This window comes from Miniopterus schreibersii, assembly GCF_964146895.1.
Source record: "Miniopterus schreibersii genome assembly, chromosome: 8".
In the NCBI taxonomy this organism is placed as follows: domain Eukaryota; kingdom Metazoa; phylum Chordata; class Mammalia; order Chiroptera; family Miniopteridae; genus Miniopterus; species Miniopterus schreibersii.
In genome coordinates, this window is record NC_138109.1 from 24,878,470 (window position 1) to 24,894,757 (window position 16,288).

Here is a 16,288-nt window from a genome sequence, read left to right on the forward strand (position 1 = left end):
TAGTCTTCCTCAGGACTACAACTCCCAGCAGCCCACCCCCGGCCAAAGCTCACTGGCGGTCGGCTCGGGTTTCCTGCGTTGTGGCAGCTGGTGCAGCCAATGGGAAGGGAAGGCAGTTCCCAGGACCCAATCCTGGGGAGGCCGCGTGGAGCCTCCCGGGTTCCGGCTCCGGCCCCGCCCCCGGCCCTCCGCGGAGCGCTGTCCCTGACCGAGCGGCGGGAGCGAGGTGGGTCCGGGTTGGGCCCGAGCACGCGGGGTGGAGGCGAACGTAGTTTCGCGGGGACTCTGCGCGTGGCTCCTGCCACCTCTCCGGGGAGCCGGAGGCTGTGGCTTTGCTCCCCGGACCCAGTGGAGGCAAATGGGGCCCTGGGATCCCGACCCCGGTCCTCCGCCCCCGGCCCGCGCCAGCCTGCCGGCCCCGTCCTTCCCCTCCGGCCCTTCTCCTGTGGCCTCTGAGTACTCCAGCCCCCGGCCGCTGACCGTACCTCTGGGTCAGCCCACCGGTCCCACCCCTCCGGCCCCACGCCCGTCCCGCGGACGCTCGTCCCGGGCGCTCGCCTCGGGCTCCGCCGCCCCCGCCCCCGCCCCCGCCCCCGCCCGCGGCGTTGGCGCCCTGCCGGCCGACCGGCGCCTCGGACCCTCGGACCCCTTCCATCCGCCTCCACCTCCGGCCCGTTAACCAGCACCCTGTACAGCTCCCGTTTCTCCTCTGGCCTTCCCACGCTCCTCTACCCCTTTTCTCCTGAAGAACCCAAACTTCGGCCCTTAGGCCAACTTCCAGCGTGGTCTCTTCCCTCTAGTCCAGGCCTTTGGACTTCAGCATCTGACCAGCCCCATTTCTGGTTAGACCTGGCTCCTCCTCCACTGCCAGAATCCCTTCCACTTTTTTTTAAATATCTTTATTGATTTCAGAGAAAGAGAGAAACCTCAGTGATGAGAGAGTCGTCACTGATCGGCTGCCTCCTGCACGCCCCCGACTGGGGAGCCTGGGGATGAGCCTGTTACCCGGGCATGTGCCCTGGCGGGGACTCGAACCCGGATCTCCTGGATCCTAGGTCGATGCTCAACCGCCGAGCCAGGCCCGGCGGGGCCCTTTCACTGTCGGTCTTCCTTGTACCGCAGCCTCCCAGGAAGACAAGTGGGATGGGCCGCTTTCTCACCCAAATCTCTGAAAGGCGATAGGAAAGTGCCTCTGTACTTTACCTGCCACTGTCTTTTCAGCAGATGGTGGGCTCCCCTTCTCTGTGAGTCGCCACCTTGCTCGCCCATCCTGCAAACCCCAGCTGGAATACCACCTTTGTCCTGAAGCTGCTCATCCCTGATCTCTCTAGGGAGGTGTGCCTGTCATTTGAAATCCAGTGGCACTGTTTTTTCTTCTCTTCTTCTTTTTTCCCTCCCTCCTCTCCTTCCCTCCTTCCGTCCTTCCCTTTCTCCTTCCCTTCTTCCCTCTCGCCCCCTCCAACACTAGTGTGGCACGTAAAAGCACTGACTTTGGAATGATGGGCATAGGTCCCAGTTTTGCCATTCACTTGCTGTGTGCCCTTGGGCAACTTACTGTTGCTTTGAGCCTCAGTTTCCTCATTTCTAAAATGTGAGAATAAAATGAGATGATTCATATGTAGTGCTTAGTCCAGGGCCTAGCACTTGGTATGAACTTTAAAAATGTTAACTGTTCTTATTATTAGTTCGTGTATAATGTGTCAGGTGCTGTACGAGGCACTGAGGAATGGGTACAAAGGTGACTAAGGCGCAGCCCCTGTCCTCCTGGAACTTAACCTTCTACTGTACAAGAGTACAGTCCCTACCCCTGGCTTATGAACTACTAGTGGAAACAGACATGTAAATGGACAAGTGCAGATCACTGTAAAAGCAAGTACAAGGTTCTGTGGGGGCATAAAGGAAGAAATGCGCAGGAATGAAGAGATTGCTGAGGGACAGTGGGTGAGAACGGACACAAGCATGACATGGGTCCTGGAGACAGGCCGCACCTTCATTTATTCAACTCAACAAATATTTGTGAAGGATCTACTCTATCTGACCGCCACTACTCTAGGAGTTCAGGTTACATTAGTGAATAAATGAAAGACCCTGGCCCTCATGGGACTTAGATTTTGGCAGGGGAGACAGATAATAAATAAGAGACATATAAATAAATGCAATGTTAGATGGTGGGAAGTGCTGTGGGGCAGAGGGGCTGTGAGTGTGGGAGGGGGCTGTAATTTTTAAAAGGATGGCCAGGAAACAGTAAGTATCAATGAATAAGCTGTTCCTGATGTTCAGCTTAATATTTAAAAGGGAAGCAAGCCTAGTTTTCACATTGCTTAGCTGGATTCTTCAAGAAATACTTTGTAACAGGTTGGTAAAGGATAGCTTGCCTCCTTTCATTTTAAATAAAGTTTTATTGGGACATAGCTGCATTCCTTTATGTATTGTCTATGGCTACTTTTACAATACAACAGCAGAGTTGAGTAGTTGCAACAGAGATCCTGTGGCCCTAAATATTTACTAAATATTTACTCTCTGGCCCTTTATAGAAAGTTTTCTGATCTCGCTTCTTAAAAGATTTGAGGCTCTGTCCATATTTCATGATTTAGATTATATACGGTCTTGTACCATTTTTTTTTAAAATCCTTACCTGAGAATATGTTTTTGTTGATTTTAGAGAGAGAGAGAAACATCAGTGTGATAGAGAAACATCTATCAGTTGCCTCCCATACATGCCCCGACTGGGGATTGAACTGGCAAGCTGAGTATGTGCCCTGACTGGGAATCGAACCCATGACCTTTTGGTGTACAGGACAACGCTCAACCAACTGAGCCGCACCAGCTAGGGTGGTCTTGTATCATTTTTTATTTAAAATTTTTTTTTCTCCTGACAAGATCACTTAAGGGATCTTTTTCATTCTGGTATTCTCCACAGGTCTAGGAAATAGTGTCTTCAACAACTAGTAGTAGCTGTCATTGTTGAATGACTAGTACGTGCTACACACTACACTGAGCATAGTATAGACATTTTCTCTAATGTAGAGTCCTGCAGTGTAGGTAGTTATCACAATGTTAGCAATGTGAGTGTTGAGGCTCAGAGTGGTTGAATAATCTGTAGAGTTATAAAGATAATGTGTCACCACTGGGATCCAACCCTCAATGTAGTCAGTGCCCCTCCCATTACTTTATGTTGCTGTTTTCCAAAAATACTTGCCAATTTGAAGGAAGCTCAGTCTTTCATTTTCTATCGTCAGTGTCCTATCATAGTCTGTGCTTCCCTCCCTCATCCCTTTGTTCACATCACCCTACAGTATTTTCAGCAGCCCACTCTGCCTTTTGAAATGTTATTTCTTCAAGGCCCAGAGGAAACACCACACTTTCCTCCTATCAGAAGTCCTTTTTTCTTCCCCTGTTCCCCTCATCCTTGGCTGTAGGACCTCAGAGGAGAGTGTGCAGCTTAGCAAGCATTTACCGATGTTTGCATAAGTAGGCCTGGTGCTAGACACTGCATGTATGTCTGTATGTGTGTGTGTGGGTAGCAATGTATGGGGAGAGTGCTTTGTGTGTGTGTGTATGTGTGTGTGTGTGTGTGTATGTATAGCTGCGTGGAGGGGAGTGTAATTTGTGTGTCTGTGTATGTATGTCTTTGTGTGTACATGGCATGTGAGAGTGTGGCTGTGTATGTGTGTGTGAGATTGCATGTGGTGTGAGAATATAGCTGTATGTGTATATGATATATGGTTGTGTAGCCACGTATGTGGCTGTATGTGTGGGAGGGCTGTGTGTGATGTATTTGATACGCATGTGTATGGCTGTGTGTGCTGTGAGAGTGATGTGAGTGTGTATATGTGTGACTGAGTGGTATGTATGTGTGGTGTAAGAACGTGGCTGAGTGTGTGTGGTATGTGAGTATGGCTGTGCCTGTGGTGTATGTGTGTGCAGGCACTTGACTGTGTATGGTTTTGAGTGTGGAAGTGTGAACTGACCAATCAGAACAGACAGGGCCCAGGCTCTGCAGTAGGTCTTGGAGGGCTCAGATGTTAGTTAACTCTTTAGTTGCTGGATTATGGTGAGGTCCGGGGAAAGGAAGGGAAAGGTGGAAGAACACTTAAGAGGATCCAGAGCTGGGCCTTGTAAACAACTAGGAGAGCCTCAAGAATTAGCGGTTCTGTTATATTCATTTTGAAAGCAGGCACACAGATGGATGCTTTTAAGGTTTTTCAAAAAAAGATTTAAACAGGAGCTTCAGTTAACCTACAGTTAGGCAGAAAAACTGAACTCATTCTGAAGTGGAAGCTCCTTTACCTGCACATACATTATAGTCTAGACTATTATCGTTTAGTGGTATTAAGAAAAATAGTATACAGATTGCACAAATATCATCTGTTGGTGGTGGACAGATATCATCTGTTGGTTGGTGGTGGTTTGGTAGTTTTAAATATCTGGAAGTTTGTTCACTTGCAACTTAGTAAGTAAAGGCATTCTCTGCAAGTATTCCCACTGAGGTTACTTCTGATGGCTGGTTCCATGGGTAAGGTGTATACCCCTCAGACAGAACAAGATTCCCTGTGGCCTGGCCTGACTCAAGGAATAAAGGTGTTGGCCATTTGTGTTCTTCTCAGGGTTCAGAGATGGGCAGTGAGAAGGAGCCGAATCCAGAACAGCACCTGCCTGAGGAAGGGGAGCGGGGTAAGCCTTGGAGAGCAGATGACTCAGAGGGTTTTCAGATCCCAGATGGGGAGAAAGAGCATGGGCAAGAGAGCCTGTCGGAGAGGCCACAAGAGATCCATCCAAAAAAGCCATGGCAGAAAGTCGCTGTCCCCACTGGAGAGCCCGGGGACCCCATTGTTCATCCAAGGCTTGAGGCCGACGAGAAGCCCTTTATATGTGCCCAGTGTGGCAAAACCTTCAATAATACCTCCAACCTGAGAACACACCAGCGGATCCACACAGGCGAGAAGCCTTACAAATGTTCTGAATGTGGCAAGAGCTTCTCCAGGAGCTCCAACCGCATCCGGCACGAGCGGATCCACCTGGAGGAGAAGCACTACAAATGTCCCAAGTGTCAGGAGAGCTTCCGGCGACGCTCGGATCTCACCACGCACCAGCAGGACCACCTGGGCAAGCGGCCATACCGCTGTGACATCTGTGGCAAGAGCTTCAGCCAGAGCGCCACGCTGGCTGTGCATCACCGCACCCACCTGGAGCCAGCGCCCTACATCTGCTGCGAGTGCGGGAAGAGCTTCAGCAACAGCTCCAGCTTCGGGGTGCACCACCGCACCCACACCGGCGAGAGGCCTTACGAGTGCGCCGAGTGTGGGCGGACCTTCAGCGATATCTCCAACTTCGGAGCACACCAGAGGACCCACAGAGGGGAGAAGCCCTACCGGTGCACCCTGTGTGGGAAACACTTCTCCCGGAGCTCCAATCTCATCCGCCACCAGAAGACGCACATGGGAGAACAGGCTGGGAAAGATTCCAGCTGAAGGAGCAGGGGGGGAGAGAGAGAGACCCCAACCTAGTGTAGGAAGATCAGTAGGATCTGCTGCTGCCCCCTTGACCTCAAGCCCTTCACGGCACTTTGGAGAATGGTATCCTGCTGCCTCTGAAGCCAGGGTCTCCAGGAGGTGCTGAGAAGGGTAAATTCTTTGCCCCTTTCCAAGCCAATTTCTTGCCTTGGAAAGTCAGAGGATCTGGTCTTGGCTTCATCTCCTTGGGGTGAAAGAGAAATAGGTTTAGTACATGCTCATTTTAGTAGGGCAGCCGTCCCTGGCCTTTGAGGAAGTACCTGTGAGATGGGCACCACTGTCTGAAGATGCTCACAATTGTGTATGAACTGCTTAGGGCCCACTGCCATGGCCTGCCAGTTCCATCCACTGTGCCCCAGCTGGGCTGGGAGCAGCAGTCTTCCCCACGGAAGGGGCCTCCTTGGCCTGGAGAAGAGGTCTGAGGTCCTGCCTTAGAAAGGAAAGGGAAGCCAACAGGGAGCCATGGTCCAGGGACCTTCACACTCCCCCATGTGTGTGACTTATTATCCCCACCCCAATGTGCATCTGTTCCCTGTGTGATTAGCAGTAAAACCCTTCAATGTAAAGGACCTGTGTACTTATTGGGGGCATCAGAGAAGTGGGAGCGGGGGAGATGGTCTCTCTGCAACTATTCTGGAAGAGAGTGGAATTTCAATTTAGTTGTCACGGCAGCCCTCAGGGAGTAAGATGAGGAAACAAGGGAGGAAAGGTGAAGTCACTTGCTGTGAAGTCACACAACAGGTACGTGGTAGGACCAGAGTTCAAGCTTGGGCCTCCCTTGATTCTGAGAGGATGCCCTTTTCGCTGCACTCACCACTTAGAGGGCTGGCCTGGGACCAAGGGGTTGCCTGGAGGTGGGAGCCAGTATGGCCTCTTGATGGGGCCCTGGTCTGTTTGCTCTGTGGGAAGTTAGTGCCAACCTTTTCAGCTTTAGAGTATTGCTTGAGCACTTATTCTAGGAAAAATGACAGTGGCAAGGAGTAGGGGGCGAGGAGTGGGGTAAGATGAACCCATGATGAGGGTCTTTGCCCTTAGTAGCAATAATTTAGTGCCTGAGTTGAGGACAACTTAGCAGGGACCATTCTCGCTTCTGCCCTGGTTTAGGCCTGGTTCCACAGAGCAGATTTTCGTGTTTTCTACATAGTAGTATTCACCCAGATTTCCTCCAATAAATTCAACAGACCTCCCCCCCCCACTTGCCAGCTTGGTGTCCTGCTCCTCTGGAGTGAAGGGCCCTCTTCATTGTAGCCAGTTGACAGAATGGGACTGTGGCACCAGGCTTGGAACCGACGCTGCCCATAACCTGACCTATCACATGGGACCCTGCCGCCCTCCCAGCAAGGGATGTGCCCAGGAGTTTCATACTTTCATCCCACTGAATTCTCACAACAACCCTGTGAAGTTAGACTTACCCACATTTGACAGTGGCAGAAACAGGCTGACAGAAAATGACTTGCCCAAGGTGACATGGCAAGTAAATGGCAGGGTCAGGAACTGAACCTACTTCTGCCCAAATCCAAAACCTGTCTTTTTCCCAGCTCTAAAAGAGGACTTCGCAAATGATTCCCTGACATTTGTATGGCACTTTACAGTTTACAAAGCACTTTTATTTCACATACATTTTTCTGCTTGAAAATCTCCATACAAAATATTTAAACACAGTCACCCAAACTGGCATGTGTGAATTCTCAGACGCCCTAATAATAAAAGTCGCTATCTATCAGACATCTGCTGAGCACCAGTTATTAAACACCAATTACCTTTGATCTCCAGAGCAATCCTGCAAGGTAGCAGTATCCACATTTTCAAGATAAGAAAATTCTGAGAGGTTAAATGACCCGACCTAATGACTGATCTGGGATTCAAACTGGTCTGTCTGATTCCAAGGCCAAGCTCTGCATTATACCCACGACCAAGCTAGGTTCTGCCTGCCTGTCTCCTCTCAGTCTGGGGAGCTTGGCATCATCATCCTTCCAACCTAGAGTCTTAGTGACAACTGCTGCGACTTTTTGGGAGTCTTTGTTGCCACTAAGACCCAGGATCAATGTACAAGGCCCCTGCTTTGATCATAACTTGCTGACCATTTGCCCTTCTCTTGACCAAGTTCATGGCCTGGGGTTTCTGTGTTGTCCAGACTTTTGAGTCTTGACTAGATCATTTATTTACTCTCTGACTTCCTTTTGTGTAAAATTCCTTTATTTCCTCCTTCATTCTCTTTTCCCCTCGTCCCTCTCCCCTTTCTCTCCCCCCCCCCCCTAGCTACTGGGAACACTGGCAATGAGGAGGACATGGCCCTGTGTGCTCTGAGGGCAGGAAGTTGAGTTCCAATGCAGGGTGACAGCTGTCATTACAGTTGTCCCCAGGGTTCTGTAGCAGCCCAGGGGAGGGCCTGGACTTGGCCTGTATTGGAAATTGGGGCCCAGAAGTTACTAAAACATAGTCCTTCAGGGAACACAGAGGAAGAGAAACTTCCCTCTGAACGAGGTGTTGGCGAACACAGGTGGGAATGGCTAACTCGGGAGGGGAGGCGAAGGCTGAGGCGATGATGGAACTTGGTCTTGAAGAATGAATAGGAAGAAGAGGGAGGGAAGGCTTGGTGTTTTAGGGAATGGTGAAATGTTTGATGTAGCTGAGAGTATCCTCTGAGGAGCAGATGGAGCCAATAAGGCAAGTGGAGGCCAGATCATGATGGGTGTTGGATGACAGGATAAAGACTTTTGGACCGTGGACAATAACTTAAAGCAGGGGAATGTCATGGTCACTTCGCGCTTTAGGGAGAACACTCAGGTTAGTGTGGAGATGGACTAAAGGGGGTTGGTTAGCAGGGCCAGCGGGGGCTCTCCTAACCCCCAGGGAGCTCTGTATGATTGGCTCAGAGCCTTGCCAATTCCACACAGTTTCTGCACGTTCCAGGGATTTGCTTTTATGGTCTCCTCGAGCCAAAGGCTCTTCTTGTGGTCTGTATGACCCTTCTCTGTTTTGTCCCCATTAGCCTTATCCCAGAACTAAGCACCTGCATGGACTTCCTGAGAAATTCTGTCATGCCAGGTATTTAGAACCCCTTTGAGAGACTGGGAATCCTGGGGAGGGGTTTACATCAGGGCATGTCACTGGTTTCCTCTCTTTCCTCCCCTCGCTGCCCTTCCTCTCTTCCTCCCAGATTGCCGTGGAAACTCCAGGTTATTTTACTCTACTATGAAAAGGTTTTCCTCAGCTCTGATGCCAATTTGCAACACAAACACATCAGGGAGCTCAGCGGAACAGAGGCCTCACCATTTAACAGCATAAAGCAGTTGCAAAAATAAATATCTTTGGAGATTTGCAAAGCATGTAAACATTAAAGGTTTAAGACAGTAGTCTGAGCACAAGTGATTATATCCCCTTTCTTCTGACACTCCCTAAAAACAACAGGAAATGATATAAACACATAACAGCAAAAAGAATGGCAGGGGAGGGGGTGGCAGATGCAAAGACATCAACAAATTTCTAGAAGTAGATGACATGCAGTGATGGCTTAACAGTGGGAAGGGAGCCATGGCCCAGATATAGGCAACGGAAGTGAGAGCCAGTCTTCCTGGCAAAATCCCAGAGAGGCTCTGAGTTCATAATTAGCAGGTACTGAGGACAGGTAAAAAGTGGACCTAGCCTGGCCGGGCGTGGCTCAGCGGTTGAGCATCGACCTAGGATCCAGGAGATCACGGTTTGATTGCCGGTGAGGGCACATGCCCGGGTTGCGGGCTCGATCCCCAGTCAGGGGCGGGCAGGAGGCAGCCGATCAATGACGACTGTCTCATCACTGATGTTTCTATCTCCCTCTCCCTTCCTCTCTCTGAAATCAATAAAGATATATTTTTTTAAAAAGTGGATCTAAAAACTAGGGAGTTTGTAGGTCTGTGTATGCAAAAGTTGTACCAGTCACCCTCTTATTATCTCCAGAATGGAGGGTGACTGGCACTGACCTCCAGACAAACAACACACACACACATGTGCATGCGTGCGTATGCACACATGTAGCAAGAACCCAGAAGTTTGTTCTATAGAAATCCAATAAATCTCTAGGAGAACTCTAGTGTGTTTAGTGTGGGGTTGGCATACGAGAATAAAACTTGTCATCCCGGCATTTACAAACTCTTCCCCCACCACCCCCAACAATCACCCACACATTGACCCTATAGTCAAGACTGCTGATAACTGTACTTATCCTTCCTATTAAGAGGGTGGCTGTACCAGGGAAACAGATACAGCACAGAGGAAACCAACTCAATTACTGAAATTAACCAACTTAATCTGTTATTTCATAAACAGGCAACCAGGAGCACCAGAATTATGAAGACAGCTAGAAGAGGGGGGGAGGGGGGAGGGAGAGAAAAGGAAGATAAACAGAATAAGTGACTCTAGAAAACAGAACGTTGTAATGGCACAGAAGAATCTTTAAAAATTCTAATTATATCCTCAGATCTGAGGAGATACTACCTCCATAAAACAAGAAAGGTTGCTAGTGGAAAGGAACAGTTGGAAAATAACTTGCTTTTGGAAATTAAACATAGTGATAGCTAAAATAAGATATTCAAGAAAGCGATTGGAAGATAAAATCAAGAAAACCCCCTAAGATGTAGAGCAAAACCACAAAAATGTGAAAAGGAGAATATCAATCCAGGGGGTTCTTAGGGTGAAGACTGCTTGTTGTCTTCTAAAATCTGTTCACCCATTATTTGGAGGGGGTGGGGCACTTAACTAACCAACATTTCCCAGTTTCCTTTGCAGTTAGGCATAATCATATGATTTCAGTTCTTGCCAGTAGAAAGTGAGCAAATGTGGTATGTGACACTTCTGGGCCTAGACCTCAGGACAGCTGGTGTCCTGTCACCTCTTTTCTTTCCCCCTTCACCAGCTGTAATCTGCAGGAACCCAGCTTTGATGGTTGCAGACTATACAATGTCCTACTGTAGACTTGCCAGATGAAACACAGGAGACCGAGTTAAATCTGAATCTCAGATACATGAATCATGATTAGTATAAGTATGTCACAGATAGTGCATCCTAGTGGACAGCAGAGCAACAGGATGAAAGGACTGGGTTCTTGAATCTCACATGTAGCAACACTACCCTTCTTATCTGGATGCACACCTCACAACTGTCAGTGAAAGAAATACACTTCTTTGTATTCCAACCCACCGCTTTGTTGGGTCCCTTTTTTTACAGCACCCTAACTAATACTTAGAGTTTCTGTCATAATAAGACTGTGGCACATCTTACTGTATATGGTGTCCTACTATTGCCATTGGTCATTTTCCCCCATTCTTAACATACCCCAAATTGGGATGTGTTCAATAATTGATGCTGTTGTGGATAAAACTGAAATATCACATTATGAGAAAGAGATGAGGCAGTCAGTCATCTCAACAAGATGTCAGAATAGGAAGTCTCAGCCTTCACTTTCCAACAGACACCAACTTAACAATATATAAACCCAAATACCTTTATGAGAACTCCACAAATCCACAAGCCAGCACAGCTCAGCTCAGGTTGTTCTTGGGCTGGTGGCAGGGGTTGGGGTGGGGGAAAGAAGAGTGGATGGGACATGTGTCCAACATTCTGGCTTTTCAGAAGGCTGCTTGAGAGATTGGCTTCTGTCTCACCTGATTTGGGGTGCTTACCGGGAGCCAAAATACTCTGGATGCCACTGAGCACAACATCCTTTGGATGCTGCTGAGTGGGATTGCTTGGGGCTGTTAACACCAGAAAATCTGCAGTACCACAAACAGACACCAGAGGGAGCAAGAGATATAAAAAAGAAACCTAAAAAAAGAAAGCAGCAACCTCTCTAATTGGGAAAATAGCCTCACAAGCTGGGAGAAGTCACATCCACCAAAAAAGTTTTGGAAGGTCCCCAGAATCTCCAGCCAGGCTGGTTATTAAAGGTCTTTCCCCGCCTCAAGCCAGTGTATTTTTAAAAAATTGGAAAAATGATACATGAACAAAATGAGAATGTCAACAAAGAGATAGAAGCTATAGAAACAGAACCAAACAGAAACCCTGGAGCTGAAGAATACAATAATGGAATTGAAAAACTCATTAGAGGGGCTCCACAGCACATTTGATCAAACAGAAGAAAGAATCAGCGAACTCGAAGACAGATCATTTGATGTTATTGAGTCAGGGGAATGAAAACAAAAAAGAATGAAGAAAACCCAAGGGACATTAAGGTCACCGTAAAACAGACCAATACAGGCATAGCTCAAAGATATTGTGGGTTTGGTTCCAGACCATAGCAAAAAAGTGAGTATTGCAATAAAGCAAGCCACACTCCTTTTTGCTGGTGGAATGTCTTGCCTTCAATTTGGAAAAAAATGCAACTTCTGTAAAGTGCAATGAAACAAGCACAATAAAACAAAGTATGCCTATATATGCATTATGGGAGTTCCAGAAGGGGGGAAAAAGCGAGAAAGGGAAAGAGAGCTTATTTGAAGAAAGAATGGCCAAAACACTCCCAAAACTACCTGTGAATCTAAAATTATTTCAAAATAAAAAAAGAAAAAGACACAGACTTTCTAGAATAAATGGTGTTCGGAAAATTGATTATTTATTAGGGAGAAAATAAAATTGGATCCCTACCTTACAATATAACAGTCTATTCCTAGAGTACTAAAGACCTTAATATGAATAGAAAATTATTAGAAAGGACAATATGAAAGATTATCTTTGTGACTGCAAGACAGGAAAATATTTAACTTGGTAAAAAAAAAAAAAAAGAAACCAAAGGAAGAAAATAAGTATGTCTTTAGAGCTAGAGAAGGCCTAACAGTGGTTCTCAACCTTGGCTGCATATTAGAATCACTTGGGGAGCTTTGAAAACTCCTGACACCCAGGCTGCACGCAGACCAATTGCATCAGAATCTCCAAAGAAGGGTGAAAAGGCCTCAGTAGTTTTAAAATATCTTAAAAGAGCTCAAGAATCCACTCAAATTGTGTGATAGAAGTTTCCTTTCTTGCACCCTGGGTGAAGTTGTAAACGTTGACCAGATGAATTGCGAAGGGTGCAATTTGAACCAGGAGAAAGATATGGACTAGAAGTTCCCTGTTGTTATGGTGACCACAACAAGGGCTCACTGTACCCACACCTGGCTCAGGTAGAACCATCCCGGAAGCCTTCAGAACTCAGTTGCTGCTCACCAGGGTCTAATCTCTGACTGATAATGACCTTATTGGCTAATAAGCTGTCAACCCAAATAGCCTCAACTTTTTAAAGATGTCAACCTTAGCCTTCCTGAGAGGGTAACTATGTATCACAGCCATGAATTGTTGAGCCAGTCACCCCAACGTGGCTGCCCTGGATGGTAACTCTATCATGGTTGTGAATTGCTGACCCAGTAATCTGAACTCCCTGGAGATGCTAGAACTTTTCTCAGTGAGTAAGTGGCTTTTCAAACCTGAAAAGGCTTAGAATTAAATATAGAGATGATAAAGAAACCAAACCTATCATATTAATACTTTGGGGTTTAAAATTTGTGTGTGTGTGGTACTTGAAGTGTAATTTTGAAATAACATGATGTATTGAAGAATTTGGTAGATTAGCCTAATTTGATAGGTGTAAGAAAATTTAATTAAGTTTGTAAATAGTATTGGCATATTTGACAAGTAGATCTGCTAGATTTATATGTTTTATATATATAACAAAGTTTTGTTAAGTACCTGGAAAGGGTTTGCTCATTAGAGGTGAAAGTTGATTGATCAGGCATACGAAGAGTATAAAATAAAAAGAGATTATATGAAATTTACCAATTCAGTTTAAAATGCTTAATAGAATTTTTATAAGTTCAAAACTGGGATTTTTTAACAGTTTAGAATTATTTTAGAATTGTTTAACAGAGTTTAGATTGTTCTACCTGAATTACTACCTGAACAATAATAAAAGATTCCCTTAAACCTAATTATTATTTTTATATAAATATAAGCAATTCAGAAATAGAACAGTATACTTGAAATTGAACTTCTAAGACTTAAATAAAACTAAAGTTTTGAGTGTGTATATGAAAAATTTAATATTAACTTAAAACCCAAGATGCTGTAAATAGTCTTTTGTGCTCACAAAATCTGCTCCCAGATAAGAAAAATAATCACATGGACACTGTTATTATCTGCATCTAGCAAAGGTTAAGAAAGGTTAAGAAACTGGTGATCAACTCCATGTGTCTGGCTCTAAAGCCTGTGCTCTTAGCCAAGTGACTTCAGGACAATCAAATAAAATGCTTTGAAGAGACTTGCTCTATGGAAGCCAATATGTATGGTAAGTTGATTTATAGCTAAGCAGTACGCTTCAGCTCAAGCAAAGAGGCTCATATAATGGAAAAGCCTGGCTGCAAGGAGGGGTGCTAGTCTCAAAACCTGCTTCTCTCTGTCCATCTGTCCTTGTTGGTTCCACTCAGACACTGTCTTTTCCCTTGTGGTGCAAGATGACTGCAGCTATCTCTCTGAGCTCAAGTACTGCTTAAAAACGGTGGCTGCCTCTCTCCAAACGGTCCCCACAAAATCACTGCATCTCATCAGCTCTGATTAACTCATGGGTCTATTCCAGAGTTATGGGTCCCATAACTCTATGGGAGGAATGTGATGTTTTAACTGCCCATGCCTGAGGTCACAGGCTGACCCCTAGAGTTCAAGGTGAGTCAACTCCACCACAAACGTATGTATGGGCTGAGCAGTCTTTGAGACGCCTGACTGGATGACAGGCAGCAAAAACAGATGTCTGCTACAGTGGGCGACTTACCTCTCCTACTTGTTCTTGGGAGTACGTCACGACATCGTTCACGTTTACTGCTGACACATACCCCTCCTTTTTGCCAAGAGTCACAATACGCTACAACTTAATTGTGCAGCCTTTATTCTTTCCATTATTGCATTTTGAGGACAGAGATATCTCTTGCCTTTCTTTGGTGATCAACATAAAAGCTATTCAGGGATTCGTTTGAATGAATGAAACCCAGACTACAGGAGCCTGGGTTTGTGACTACAGAAGAGAAATGAAGGAAAATAAAGACGGAAAAGTGTTTTTATGGTACTGTGCAAGGTAGCTTTGTTGTGCAAGGAGGGAAAGTTCAATTCACCAGACACACGCTGATAACTTCTTTGTTAGGCTGATCCCTGCTGTGGACAGTGTTCCAGCTGCTTTCAGGGAGCACTACCAGTCTAGAGGAAGAGACAGATGGAAGGTACTGGTTTCTGTGATTTGGTTTTGGCTCAGATCCAGGTTAGAATGGGCCACCATAGAGCCCTTGGAAATGAATTGAGTCCTGGAGAGGGCTTGGGTTGTCATGTGTAATGTTGGTTGGGTTTTAGTTTCCATTTATTGAACACCCCCATCAAGTTCCTGATAGCTAAGGCCTAAGAGAAGGGGATAGGCAGGTCCTGGCTCATGGTTAGACCCATACTCTGTTACCAGTGTGTAGAACCTAGCAACAAATAGACCCAGATACCTACAAAACCACAGACATAGGGAGCAGACTGGGACAAAACGGACACCATGCTGCCAGACACCCAGTGAAATGGAGCACTGCCCCAGAGACAGCACATCTGCAGACATGGAAGGGGTACTGCTCGGTTCCTTCCCTGTGGGAGCCTGGGCTTGGGACTCTGTGAAGTGGAACTGCTCACTTTTCACTTTGGCAGTGCAGACGAAGGACGTCTTTAACCAACCCCACCTGTTCTCAGACCCTGACTGTGATCATTCAGAAGCCAAGATTTCCTTAGGAAGGGTGGGAAAATAGGAGCAGAGCTGCAGGAGGAGCCATTCAAGCTGTATGAGGGAACAGCTCATTCCTTTTCTCTCCTGCCTTCCTAGAGGGAGAGGTTAGAGAAAGAAGGCAGCTGTGTGTATGGGTCTGAGCTAAAGATGAAATGCTTCTTCTGAGGGTGAAGACGGAACAGCCCACTCTCCTGGCCAAATGCGAACCCCGTGGGTCCAGGACAGCTGTCCATCCCTCGTTACTCAAGGCCTACCAGACACTTCCCTTGACCCAGATGCCCAGGCTGGGAATGGCAGAGACCCAGTATAGGGAGCTGGCACCTTGAAAGCTTATCAGGGGAAGTTAGAAACCAAAACTGCAAGGAGAGCCAGAGGGATACTAATCTGGACCCTCCAGAAGTGGTCTTCACACTGGGTATGCATAGTCCTGGGGGTTCACAAAAACGTTCCAAGGGATATGTGAGCATATTTAGCTTAAGTGGAATCCATGTAAGGATTCTCAGCTTCCACATGTACTTTTTACAAAAATTAATCTGCCTGAGAGGAGTGGTGTCAGCAGTACAGTGGAATTGGAAGCCCCGGACTTCCTTCCTCCACAGAGAAACTCACTTAACAACAACATACAGTCAAAAAGCCTGTATAAGAATTCCAGAAACAGCTGAGAAGTCACGTGCTCAGGCAAGCTAAAAGCCCAGAACAGCTGCACTGAAACAGGTAGAGTAGCCATTTCATCTCACCCACAATAGCCCTTCCCCCAAGCTGGCACAGCTCAGTGCTCTCAGAAGAATAGAAATCATACAGTGTATGCTCTCAGGCCACATGGAATTAAACTAGAAATCAATAACAGGAAGATAGCTGGATAACTCCAAAATACATGCAGATTAAAGTATTAAATAAACTTTAAATAATACAAAACTTCTAAGCAAAATGTGGGTCAAGGAAGAAATCTAAAGAGAAATTTAAAAATATGTATTTTAAAGTATACGAAAATGAAAACATATCAAAATTTGTGAGATGTAGCAAAAGCAGTGCT

The 16,288-nt window shown here is 46.5% G+C and overlaps 1 protein-coding gene across 2 annotated transcripts; it reads left to right on the top strand.

The window, feature by feature from the left end:
• Positions 1–169: 169 nt before the first annotated feature.
• ZNF691 (zinc finger protein 691) lies at positions 170–7,577 on the top strand. Of its 2 annotated transcripts, XR_013999350.1 has the most exons (3): positions 170–226; positions 4,608–6,254; positions 6,717–7,575. XR_013999350.1 is itself a non-coding variant. In XM_081144556.1 (2 exons), exon 2 carries the CDS (start codon positions 4,617–4,619, stop codon positions 5,469–5,471), a length of 855 nt encoding a protein of 284 aa, XP_081000682.1. In that variant the 5' UTR covers positions 170–226; positions 4,608–4,616; the 3' UTR covers positions 5,472–7,577. The 2 variants fall into 2 exon arrangements, 1 of the variants encoding a protein (XP_081000682.1); XM_081144556.1 differs by having other exon boundaries at positions 4,608–7,577.
• The last annotated feature ends 8,711 nt before the right edge of the window (positions 7,578–16,288 follow it).

Excerpts from the sequence above, each read along its gene's own strand:
- ZNF691 (XM_081144556.1), top strand. The coding sequence starts at position 4,617 with ATGGGCAGTGAGAAGGAGCCGAATCCAGAACAGCACCTGCCTGAGGAA.